We start from the raw sequence: 12,213 nt of genomic DNA on the forward strand, positions 1-12,213 counted from the left end.
TAGTTTTGAGAGCATGCGCAGTGCACCTGACAACTAGGAAAACAAGATTGGAGAAGCAACTTGCCTTAATTTTCTTATATTTTTGAGGACTTATTGCATCAGGTAATATTTTATTGATGTCAAGTAATTGAAGTCATTTTACATAGTTGCACTCATACTGCTGCATTAATTGTAGAGAGTTTTTCATTTTTTATTAAAAGTTTGAGTTCAACAGAAGTGACACTGAACTGCGGGTTTCATGGTCTGGGTAGATCTATCTAGGTCTAAAATTTTGGCAAGAATTTCACCAGCTACCATAATTAAAGAGTAGCAAAGTTATGTTGTGAGAATATACATTAAAATCTTTTTTAAATGACAGACCCATATAGCAAATGCACAGGTTGTACAGGAGCTTAATTGGGTATCATTATATTTTGCATACTGATGTAATTCTATTATTTTTGCCTAATGGCTTGCCATATTTTCATTTCTCAGAAATGTCCTAAATATAGAAACAACATGGCTTCCGGTTTAGTGACGTCATCAGCAATCTGTCAGACTATATTTTCGCTAAAAATTTAAGATAATAAACACTGTTTACAGGAAATATAGAGGATTATTTGACACAGGGGGTGGAGGTCAAAGGTAGAAAATCATGTTTTAAATGGTTTTGTCTAAAAAGGTAAACAACTCTCCAGTAAACCTGACATTTTCGCAAAAAAATGTGTGATATCGAAGAGAGGCATCAGTTTTGCTCCAGTAATTATGTCAAAAACTGGTAGGCGGGGCTAACATAAAAGTCTCGCGAGAAAACTGTTTACACCGGTATCATGGAAGCCCCGGTACCATGAGAAAGGAGTATACATGCTATAGGTTTATCTGCTGATTATTTCACGCCATAAATTCAAATAAAACTTACCTGTACCCAAGGATCACTTTTGGCTGCAAAATCGTAATATTCTCACCCTTTTTTTGCGAGAATCACATAAATTTTGCGCAAACGCAATTAAAAATCACATCCACCCTGCTGTACTTGGGTCCTTTGTCAAAATTTGTCTTTTTGCTGCAATGCAGACTTTTACTTGCTGATCATAAGATGCTTATTAGGTGCTTGAATTTCACTTTTATATCATAGAGCATCCGGTGATAATGATTTCCAGGGAAAATCTCCTGTTTATTCACAATTTAAGTGTCAAAATGCCACCGAAGAAGATTGAAGAAATTGAAGCGATTGTAAGGCCAAACTTTGCTTACATTTGCGTGACGAGTAGTGGTAAGAATAACAAAAAGATGGAGAAACCCTAGGTGAATTTCCTTCATGAAAAAAAAAACGCTGAATGAATGCCCAAAATTCCAAACAAAATGTTTGTAACTGAGTGCAAGTGTAGGTCATTATCATGAGTTTGACTTCAAAGCTTTTCTTTCCAAATGGAAGTGTATCAGAGCCAGAAAAATTAAAATATAACTGAACTTCCACTTTTAAGACAGAGCAGCTTTAGTTTAAACAATATTTTATTTTTGAAGCAACATAAAGGTAAAGGTAAATTTTATTTACCATCGCTTTGTGAAACAATTAACATAAGCTCTGTAGATCTTTTGAGCGACCCTATTTTAAGAACAGTTAAAACCAATTATACCTTACCCCCAGCAATTTGCTGGTACCCATTTACAGCTGGGTCGACTGAGGCAATCGTGATAAATTGCCTTGCCCAAGGACACAGTCACCGCAGTGGGAGTAGCCAGGATTCGAACCAGGAGCCTTCACCTCCGTAGGAAAGCGTCTTAGCCCACTCGACCACTGCGTCCAACATACACATAACATGTACAACAAACTTTTACATGTCAAATACATGGATTGGAAAACAAGCTGATAGCTTATGTAAATTCCTTTCCAAAAGAGCAGCTTTGAAGAAAAGGCTCAAAGTTAATTCCTTACTGAAAAGAAATATGCATGTCACCAGGCCCTGCGCTTGGCTACAATTTTCGTCAACCTATTCAGGCACAGAATTTTTAGTTATGTTAAAAGTGTCTCTGCAAGGAACTGTTTTCTTTATTTACAAAGATAAATTGATCTTGCAAATAAACATATGTTTTCTTTTCAGTGTAATAAAGGCTGTCTGCCGATACAAGATCTCATCATAAAAAGAAAAAATCCCATTCATTTTGTCAAAATCTCTTTGGTGCAAGGCAAAATGGAATTAATCTCATAAAGGTATCTGCCAAAAGTGATTCCTGTGTACCGAAAGTGGAATCAATTCCTCATTGATTTATGTAAATGTTACCTACCGGTAGTAATTAAAAATAACAAATTTTCTGGTGATTTAAATTGATGTATGTACTGTACAGGATCAACGTTTACCGTGTGTCTACACAGCCTAATTGCGCAAAGGATAAAACCAATAACATTACATGACTGTGTACTGTGATTTTTCCTCAATTATTTTGGGCTTTCAAAGTTTTGACTTTTAGATTGCCCCGTCACAAAAATAAAACAATCTAAATGTCAAATTATTTTGACTACGGTAATCATTATCATAATTCATACTTAAATGTAGCGAATATCACATGTTAATAATTTTTTCACAGAGCTTATGTCATGTTGATATCATTTGCTATAAAAAGAATTCGAGTTTATTTTATGAATATTGATGGTCTAGATTTTGAAGCCTTCCAGCCTCTTTCGCCATCTCGGTGTCGTCTCACTATTTTCCATAGATGCTAGCAGTCCTTTCATTACTTACCATGGAAATGCTGGTATTTTTAGCTTGACTATTCGAAGATTATTCTACTCACCCAGGCATTGGCGTCACACCTTGGTTAAAGTTTTGCATGCAAGTACATACAGCTATCATTTAAAGGCATAATTAGCTTTGAAGCTTACTTTTTCTAGGTCAATAACCAACCTCACTGGGTCAAGTTCCATATCTCTGACATGTATTTTGAGAAAATTATGTTCCCTTTTGGACTTAAAAAATCCTGGTTAAAGTTTTACATGCAAGTTACCATCTCCAAAACTAATGCAGATATTGAATTGAACTTCACATTTGTCAAAATGCAAAAAATGCTTCACATGATACATTTTTGATGAGTTTGCTAATTTTCAAGCCCCATGTGGTTCTGGGACGATCTGTGTATGAAAAGAATTGGAACCACTGACTTACCCTTGCATGATCGTAAAAGGCGACTAATAGGGTCTTAACACTTGGTTTTGCTGTACATTTGTAACTCTGTGATTCCAGCAGGTACACTTGGTTTTGCTGTACATTAGCATTGATTAGTAACTCTGTGATTCCAGCAGTTACACCTGGTTTTGCTGTAACTCTGTGATTCCAGCAGGTATGCAAATTTTGATTCCATACCTCATGTTTTTATTTCAATGTAAAATTTATAGATGAGATGTGAAACCAAAATTTGTAGTCCTGTTTGGCGCCATGTAACCTATTCCGGGTGTGGTCCGCCTTAAAACCCAAATAAACAAATGCTATTTTTCAAATCAGTTTGAAGCTGGTACCACAGGATTTATTTAAAGCGATGAACATGTACATATTGTCTAATTTTGTTTGTCAAATGAAGATGCCTGTTTTTCAATGGGAAGCAGTTTGGGTGCCAATACTGAATAGCAGTGGATAGAGGGTTTTCCTGAAGAAGGGAGGGACCAAGGTGTATGATTTTGGAAACCTGATGTCATTCTCAAGCCAGTTTTGGGGACAAACTGCATGATCAGATAGAAATTTTCAATTTTAATCTGCTCTTTAGTTATAAAAGAGAAAAGTGCTGAGTAGTGAAATGACAAACAACAGCAAAATGGCCCTGTGGTAAGAAAAAATCACAAGTTGAATGGCTGTGTAAATGTACACCTAAAATACATGTATTTCAACAGCATAACAGAATCTAACAGTAAATATACCTTTAAAGAAATATATGGTACCAGACCATGCAGAACACAATGAATGATTTAATTAATTGATAAAATTTGAACTTTAATGCCAGTTTGTCTTCATACAGAATTGTCTACCCTGCCCAGAAGGGAGGACGTAGAGATGTACAGTCCATCTAAGTACAGCCGTGTGAGCTCGAACCTGAGTACAGGTAGTCAGGTTAGCCGGCAGACTGTAGGAAACAAAGGCAAGAGGGTGCAAGTATGGGCAAGGATTAGACCCACATCACACTTCGCTCAGGACAACTTAGAGCTCATGCCAGATGGCAGGGTATGTTCTGATATATTTTACTTTATTTTCATACTGCATGATGTAACTGGCCGTGAATGACAAGTACAGTTACTGCAAATCTGAAATATCATTTAGGATGTTGTGTAATAAATCATTTATGATGAATAATTGGGATCATTTCTTGTTGCCAGGTTTTAAAAATTTACATATCATTATAAGGATCAGTTGAAAATAATTTCAATCACAGATTGTTAGTCAGTGAGTCTTTCCACATCACCAGCATTAACAAGTTGAAATATTTTCTTGAATTTACTCAGATAATTTCTAATTGGAACAGGTAAACTCGGCTAAATATTTTCAGGAATAAAGTTGACAAATAAGAGAATTAATTCACATAGGAAATTTATTTGACATATTAGGAGGCAGATAGGTTTACTTATTTTCATGAAAAGTGATGAATTAACACACTTTGATGGTTTTCTTGCTTATTTTTGATTTTGAAATTCAAATATAACTTGTTTTGACTCGACTCCTGATAAAAAAGCCAGTCTATAGTTTATGCTATATCACTAGTCTGTATTTAACACATGTATGCTTACTGGGCAAACATCTGAACTAATTTCTGATGCAATATAATAAAACACTCATTGAATGGCTTACCAGTCAGCAGTCAGAACTACTAGCTCTTGGTCCATCAGAGCTTGGGCGATAGTTTCAATTATTGACCAACAAGCTGTTTTAAAAGTAAGTGTATAACGTATAATGTTATTAGCATTTTGAAAACTAATCATATGAGCTCTAAATATTTGTTCACAGAGTGTTAATGTACACGTAATGAAGGATGGAAGAAAAGGAGTGGTCAACAACCAGATTCAGGACTGGTCATTCAGACTGGATGGTATCTTTCACAATGCAACACAGGATCAGGTGTTTGACACCGTATCATCAAATATTGTCACATCAGCCCTCGATGGCTACAATGGTAATTGATATATTTTACTATGAGCTAATAAATTGTTTCATTCATTTAATATTTATTCATCAGAAAGATTTTCAGTGATTAATATTTCCTTTTCGTCATGTTTGTTGATCAATAATGCTGGGCAAAGCATTGAAAATTTAAACTTTAAAAGATTTATTGATGAATAAAGTTTGAATGTTAAATTGTTTTGAATGAATGTAGATTGAAAAATTCCTTTAACTATCAGGATGGCAGCTATGATATTATTTGTACATTCGTCATTAATAAAACTGTGCTTTTCTGTAGCTGCAAGGTGATGTATTGTGTAATACTGGATTTCCCTTGGCAGTAGTCATTAATAACTTGTGCTTTGTCCACGTATTACATATGTATACATGTAAGGGGGTGATATGGTTTACTGAAGAAATAGTCGATTAAAATTTGATCCAAAATATTAGAGTCTTTGATGGTAAATAATGTTGTGATGTTTTGATTTAACTGAATGGAAAGACATTTTAGTGTTCATAATCTTTAAATTATAGATTCGTTTTCGTACGTATAATAAGTCTTCTAGTAAAATGTTCATTATGTTGAAATATTACCTTAATGGTTAATTGACTGTTAGCTTAATCACCTGAGCCATGCCATGAGAAAACCAACATAGTGTGTTTGCGACCAGCATGGATCCAGACCAGCCTGCGCATCCAAGCAGTCTGGTCAGGATCCATGCTGTTCGCTAACAGTTTCTCTAATTGCAATAGGCTTTGAAAGCAAACAGCATGGATCCTGACCAGACTGTGCGGATGCGCAGGTTGGTCTGGATCCATGCTGGTCGTAAAGCCACTGTGTTTGTTTTCATATGGCGCGGCTCATTTTTTTTAATTAGCCATACTATATATAAAGACAAGAAACGCGGCAATGCCACGAAACCAGGTTTTCAACACTTTTCATAAGAATAAACAAGAGTGCCAGAATGTCACAATAAACGCCCGTCACAGCAAATTTCTTTACTCTAGCACCTGTATTTGCAGATGTAATTTTAATTTTGTGGTTTAGTAATCATTGTAATTATTTTGTTTTTCTAAGTCCACAAAAAAACTCCTTACCAGGTAGAGATACCTTAAAATACACCTAAAATTAGAAAGTAACAACTATGTTGTACCACAGAAAAGTGGTCTTGGTTTTTCCCTACGGTCAATTATAAAAAAGTTACAATATAAGTTATTTATAGTAACAACTAAGGGAAGTTATCTTAAAAAAAAAAAAAAAAAAAAAAAAAAAATACAAAAAAAAAAAATTGTAAGTCCACACAGAAATCCTTACCTGGTAGAGACTGGTCAAAATACACCTCAAAATTGGATGTAATATGCATGTTGTACTACAGAAAAGTGGTCTCGATTTTTCCCTACGTCTAGTAATGAAAAAGTTACAATATAAGCTATTTATAGTAACAACAAAGGGAAGTAATTCTAAAGAAGGGAACTGCGCAAGACACTTTGTCTCATGATGGTGTATAATTGTGCCAAGTTACATCAAAATCCCTCTATGCATGAAGAAGATATGCTCCGGACAAAGTTTTCATTCTTGTATCCTTTGACCTCTAAGTGTGACCTTGACCTTAGACCTAGGGACCTGGTTCTTGTGCATGACACTCCGTCTCATGATGGTGAACAATTGTGCCAACTTTCATCAAAATCCCTCCATGCATGTAGAAGATATGCTAACCCTAACCCTAACCTAACCCTAACCCTATTTTTAGTAACAATGACCTTGACCTTGATCCCAGAAACCCCAAAATCAATCCCAAGCTACAACTTTATATAAGTTTTCTATACACCAAGTTTCATCACGATAGCTCATTCCTAAGTTAAGTTATTGACCGGAAACCCTTTTCTATTTTAAGTAACAGTGACCTTGACCTTGACCCCAGAAACCCCAAAATCAATCCCAGCCTTTGTCTTGATATAAGCTACATACATACCAAGTTTTATTCAAATATCTTTACCGAAACAAAAGTTATTGACCGGAAACCCTTTTTCTATTTTAAGTAACAGTGACCTTGACCTTGACCCCAGAAACCCCAAAATCAATCCCAGCCTTTGTCTTGATATAAGCTACATACATACCAAGTTTTATTCAAATATCTTTACCGAAACAAAAGTTATTGACCGGAAACACCAGTTTGACGCCGCCGCCGCCCGCCCGACATCTACCGTTGAAAACCTGGTTAATTGGAACGAATATTTCAGGAACAATGATGTGTTATGGACAGACCGGGGCTGGTAAGACGTTCACTATGACAGGGGCCACAGAGAACTATGCTCACAGAGGGATGATACCCAGATCTATCTCACAATTGTTCAGAGAAATTGAAGAAAGACCAGAGTTTGCTATCACATGCAGGTATGAATAATTTAGGGTTAGCTCAGGATTGTGTTAGGCTCTGAAATATATATATAAAGTAGGTAAAAATGTTTTGTTATTTTTCAGTGTACATTTTTTACATATTTTGATGCATTTCATGGCAAAATTTATTTCATAACCAGTTTAAAATAAATTCAATTCCTGTTGTACAAAATGAATACAAATGATGGCAACTACTACATCTAAGAATATATAGAAATATTAAAACTATTATTGTATATTGAATAGATTTTATGTAAATCGACTCTTTCACATTGTTTATTTATGTAGATTTATAGAAACCTGAACCTGTATGGTAAATAAGGATTTTATGCATGATTGAGAAAGCTCATTACTTATTCCATTTAATATCTGTCTACAAATTTAAACCTCTTTAAATCTGTCCATTCTTCGTCTGAGGAAAGAATTAGTATATATTGAAGGGAAAGAAAATGATAAGTTTTATTTAAAGTGTGGAAAAAATGAAATGTTACTGGGATGACTTGTATAAAAAGTTGCTCATAAATCAGTCTGCTGAAAGTAGATTCTGGAGACAAGTAAACAGAAGGCACTGGTATTTTATTTCATCAGTGTCATTTTTGTCAGCACTTTACTTTGTAGTCTCTACAAACTATGCCAAAATTGAGCTGAGCTCATTTCTCAATATTTATATATCTCTTGTTCTTACGATTCTAACTGGCAATTGTCAAACCCCCACGTCAGGCAGATATTATAATGGAAGTGTATGCTGGATTCAGTTCTTTGCCAGTATGTTCTATTATCACAAAGTACTTTTAGTAGACCAGGTGGCCTACAAAATGTATATATTAGTGTATCAGATGTACACACAGTCCAAGGTTAAAGTTCTCTGAGTTTGGAGACCAGTCTCGAACCTCCAGTATCTAAGTGGTTCTTTGAGACACAATTTTGACCAGCAGCAAACTGCATTCTGGGACATATCCAACTTCAGATTTGCAACCATGGGTGGTGATTAGGTTATATTTTTAGCTCACCTGAGCATGAAATGACTCAGGTGAGCAATCTAGGGCCATCTTGTTTCAATCTGTTTTATCGTTTTAATTTTATTTAGGCGTTTTTCATTATAAAAATCAGACAAAAGAACTGCCTTCTTTTTCAGAATTTCATACATAGAAATCTATAATGAGACAATGTTTGACCTGCTGTCCACACTGCCAGAGTCGTGGAACCAGATAAATGAGAACCAACCAATGACAATCTGCGAGAATGAAGATGGAATTTACGTGAAAGGATTGTCATGTCATCTTGTACAGAATGAGGAGGAGGCATTGAATTTATTATTTGAGGTATTTGTTTAGTTTTTAGCTCACCTGTCACATAGTGACAAGGTGAGCTTTTGTGATCACCCTTCGTCCGTCGTCAGTTGTCCGTCGTCAGTCCGTGCGTCCGTGCGTCAACAATTTCTTGTCTGCACGATAGTGGTTTCATTTATGATTTTATTTTAACCAAACTTGCACACAACTTGTATCACCATAAGATCACGGTTCCTTTCTTGAACTGGCCAGATCCCGTTATGGGTTCCAGAGTTATGGCCCCTAAAAGGGCCAGAATTAGCTATTTTGACCTTGTCTGCACAATAGCAGCTTCATTTATGATATTATTTTAACCAAACTTGCATACAACTTGTATCATCATAAGATCTTGGTTCCTTTCTTGAACTGGCAAGATTCCATTATGGATTCCAGAGTGATGGCCCCTGAAAGGGCTAGAATTAGCTATTTTGACCTTGTCTGCACAATATCAGCTTCACTTATGATTTGAATTTAATCAAACTTGCACAAAACTTGTGTCACCATAAGATCTCGTTTCCTTTCTTGAACCGGCCAGATCCCATAATGGGTTCTAGAGTTATGGCCCCTGAAAGGGCCAAAATTAGCTATTTTGACCTTGTCTGCACAATAGCAGCTTCATTTATGATTTGATTTTAACCAAACTTGCACAAAACTTGTATCACCACAAGATCTTGCTTCCTTTCTTGAGCTGGCCAGATTCCTTCATGGGTTCCAGAGTTATGGCCCCTGAAATGTCCAAAATTGGCTATTTTGGCTTTTGCAGCCATACAGAGACTTCATTTATGGTTTTATTTGATACAAACTTCCAAAATATCTTCAACAACAATAAATCTTGGATTTCCTGACAAATCAGATCCAGTTGTAGGTTCCAGAGTTATTTTATATCTTATTACCTCCCCTGATTGTAATCAAAATGGATTTATATCAGTAAGTACTTACAGGACTTATTTGAAATTTCATTATTGTTATTAGTTGGACTGAGACAATCAGGGTAGATAACTATGGACTGATTTCACGTCAAATTACCTCCCTTTATTTCAAATTAGAATGGGTATATCTCCGTAACTAATGAAGATACTGATCTGAAATTTCATTTATGTCAACAGATTTATTTGGCAGATCCTTCTTTTGTTCACTTACAATATTTTTTTTTTAATTACTTCCCTTTTACGTTACTATAAATAGCTTATTTTTAGTAACTTTTTTATTATTGGCCTTGAGGAAAAACCAAGACCACTCTTCTGTGGTACAACATGGATGGTACCTCCAATTTTTAGGTGTAGTTTGATATACCTATACCTTGTAAGAATTTTTTTTTCTTTTTGGCTAAATTTCTTCCCTTTGTTGTTCCTGTCCTTTGGACTTAGATATTTTTTCTGAGGACCTTCTTGTCTTCAAGTGCAATGATAACAGATGAGCGATATAGGGCCATCATGGCCCTCTTGTTGCTTTAGTAAACATTTTTAAATTGAAGCTACAAAGTATATGGAGAGCTATCTTACCGACCAAGCATTGGTGTTTTTGTCCACACCTGGGTAAACGTTTTTATTCACTTTCACTTTATCTCTGTTTTACTTGATGGATTTGCTTCAAACTTGAGTTAGTTAGTCTCCATCAAACCCATGTCATATGACTTAAGGGCCATAACTTTTCTGCCAATATTTCATGAATTTTTTACCCTTTTTGCTTTAATTTCAAGTTAAAGTTTTGATGCACTTTCTCTCTGACGCTTGTTGTTTGAAACTGAGTTGATTCAAATTTGATATAGTTGTTCCACATTATCACCCACATCATATGAATTGAGGGCCATGACTCGTGAACCAGTATTTCATGAATTATGTTCACCTTTTTACTTTAGAATTTCAGGGTAATTTTGGTGCACCTTTACAATATCTTTGTTAATAATTAATGAATTTGATTTAAACTTAAAACAGTTCTCCAAAATCATTGTCCTCATCCTCGGACACATGGTCCATAATACAGAATTTAAGTTTTGATGCTTTTTCATCAGATTATCTGTTGTTTTGGAATAGATTCGATTTCAACTTAACCTAGTTGTTCCATATTATCAGCCACTTGATATAACACATTGTGCATAGCTGTTGCAGAAATTTTCCATGAAATGAGTGCACATGCGGGTCCGCAAAAAGCGATATTGACCTGCAAAAGTGATACTGACCCTTGTGATATCACTTTTTCTTATAAAATATGGGCCAGTCAAATGAATGTATTTGAGAAGGGCATATAATGTAACAATTATAGACTTATGTTTCGGTCAATATTGTGTTTTATGGACCAGTAGAAATGATTCTGACCTCGGACTGCGTCCTCGGTCAGTTTAATTTTTACAGGTCTGTAAAAACACGTATTGACCTCAACATAAGTCAGTAACTGTATAATACATTTGACTCAGACTGAAAATAGTTTCCAATATTGTTCTCCAAATTGAAGTCATTAAACACTCCAGTGATAGCTCCAGCTTCTTCAGATGTGTCCTGATTCAAGCATCAAAGTAAGTCAGACAGGCTGTTTTCTATGACAGCTCTTGATTTGATTGTCTTCCTGATAAAAAGTGGAGGCCAGAAATACAAGAAAAAAGGTCATGGTATGTTCTTTTGACCCAAGAAACACAATGCAAACAGTGGTGTTAGGAATAAGTCAACATTTTCATGTCAGTTAATACATATAGAAGTAGTATGATCATTGGTTTGTCATAATGAAAATATGCTTTATCAGTTAATATCAGAATTGGAGCAAAATGGTAACATTTCAATTTTGTGCAAAGAAATAAGTTAAATATTTTGGTAAGTTTGCATATAAATGCTAAGGACTGACCAATTTTTCACAGTTTTTGTCTTGCCTGGTATCAAAAATCATGCCTATTTTTATTATGAGTGGCACTTCCGCTAGTTTATTTTGAAGGTTCTATTAGGGTGTCAGATTTCTTTAACAGTGTCAAGTTTTGTTGACAGTCAGTCTATCTTGTCAAGGAACATTTACTTGTGATTTGTTGACATCCAGATCGATCAGTACACTACTTAAGAAATAATATATCCCAAACAGTGATTTGTCGTTGAATAAAATCATTGTTTGGAGTGTAGATGCGAAGGAATTATATCACGAGGGCACAGCCTGAGTGATATTACAATACGCATCTAAACGAAAAGTATGATTATCTTTTCCAGCGCGCCGCTATGCCGTCTAACGCCATGGCGTAATAATTGTGACATCAGAAAAATGAATTGTTGAATAATAACACAGTTTTCAGCCTTCTTTGTTTAATAGGAAAACAAATCAAGTTGTGTTAGAATTGCAAATAATACCTTACCTGATTTTATGTCATTTCCTGTGGCTGTTCTTGAATTGAAAT

General features: G+C 35.2%; 1 protein-coding gene across 3 annotated transcripts in view; it reads left to right on the top strand.

The window, feature by feature from the left end:
- The first annotated feature begins 20 nt into the window (after positions 1-20).
- LOC123538560 (kinesin-like protein KIF9) overlaps positions 21-12,213 on the top strand; it is a 36,273-nt gene continuing 24,080 nt past the window's right edge. For all 3 annotated transcript variants that reach the window (XM_053529920.1, XM_053529921.1, XM_053529922.1), the window contains exons 1-5: positions 21-102; positions 3,985-4,187; positions 4,965-5,130; positions 7,359-7,512; positions 8,651-8,837. In XM_053529920.1, coding sequence (XP_053385895.1) covers positions 4,020-4,187; positions 4,965-5,130; positions 7,359-7,512; positions 8,651-8,837 — 675 coding nt within the window. In that variant the 5' untranslated portion in view covers positions 21-102; positions 3,985-4,019. The remainder of the gene's footprint in view (positions 103-3,984; positions 4,188-4,964; positions 5,131-7,358; positions 7,513-8,650; positions 8,838-12,213) is intronic.

Source organism: Mercenaria mercenaria, chromosome 18 (genome assembly GCF_021730395.1).
Source record: "Mercenaria mercenaria strain notata chromosome 18, MADL_Memer_1, whole genome shotgun sequence".
NCBI classification, from domain to species: domain Eukaryota; kingdom Metazoa; phylum Mollusca; class Bivalvia; order Venerida; family Veneridae; genus Mercenaria; species Mercenaria mercenaria.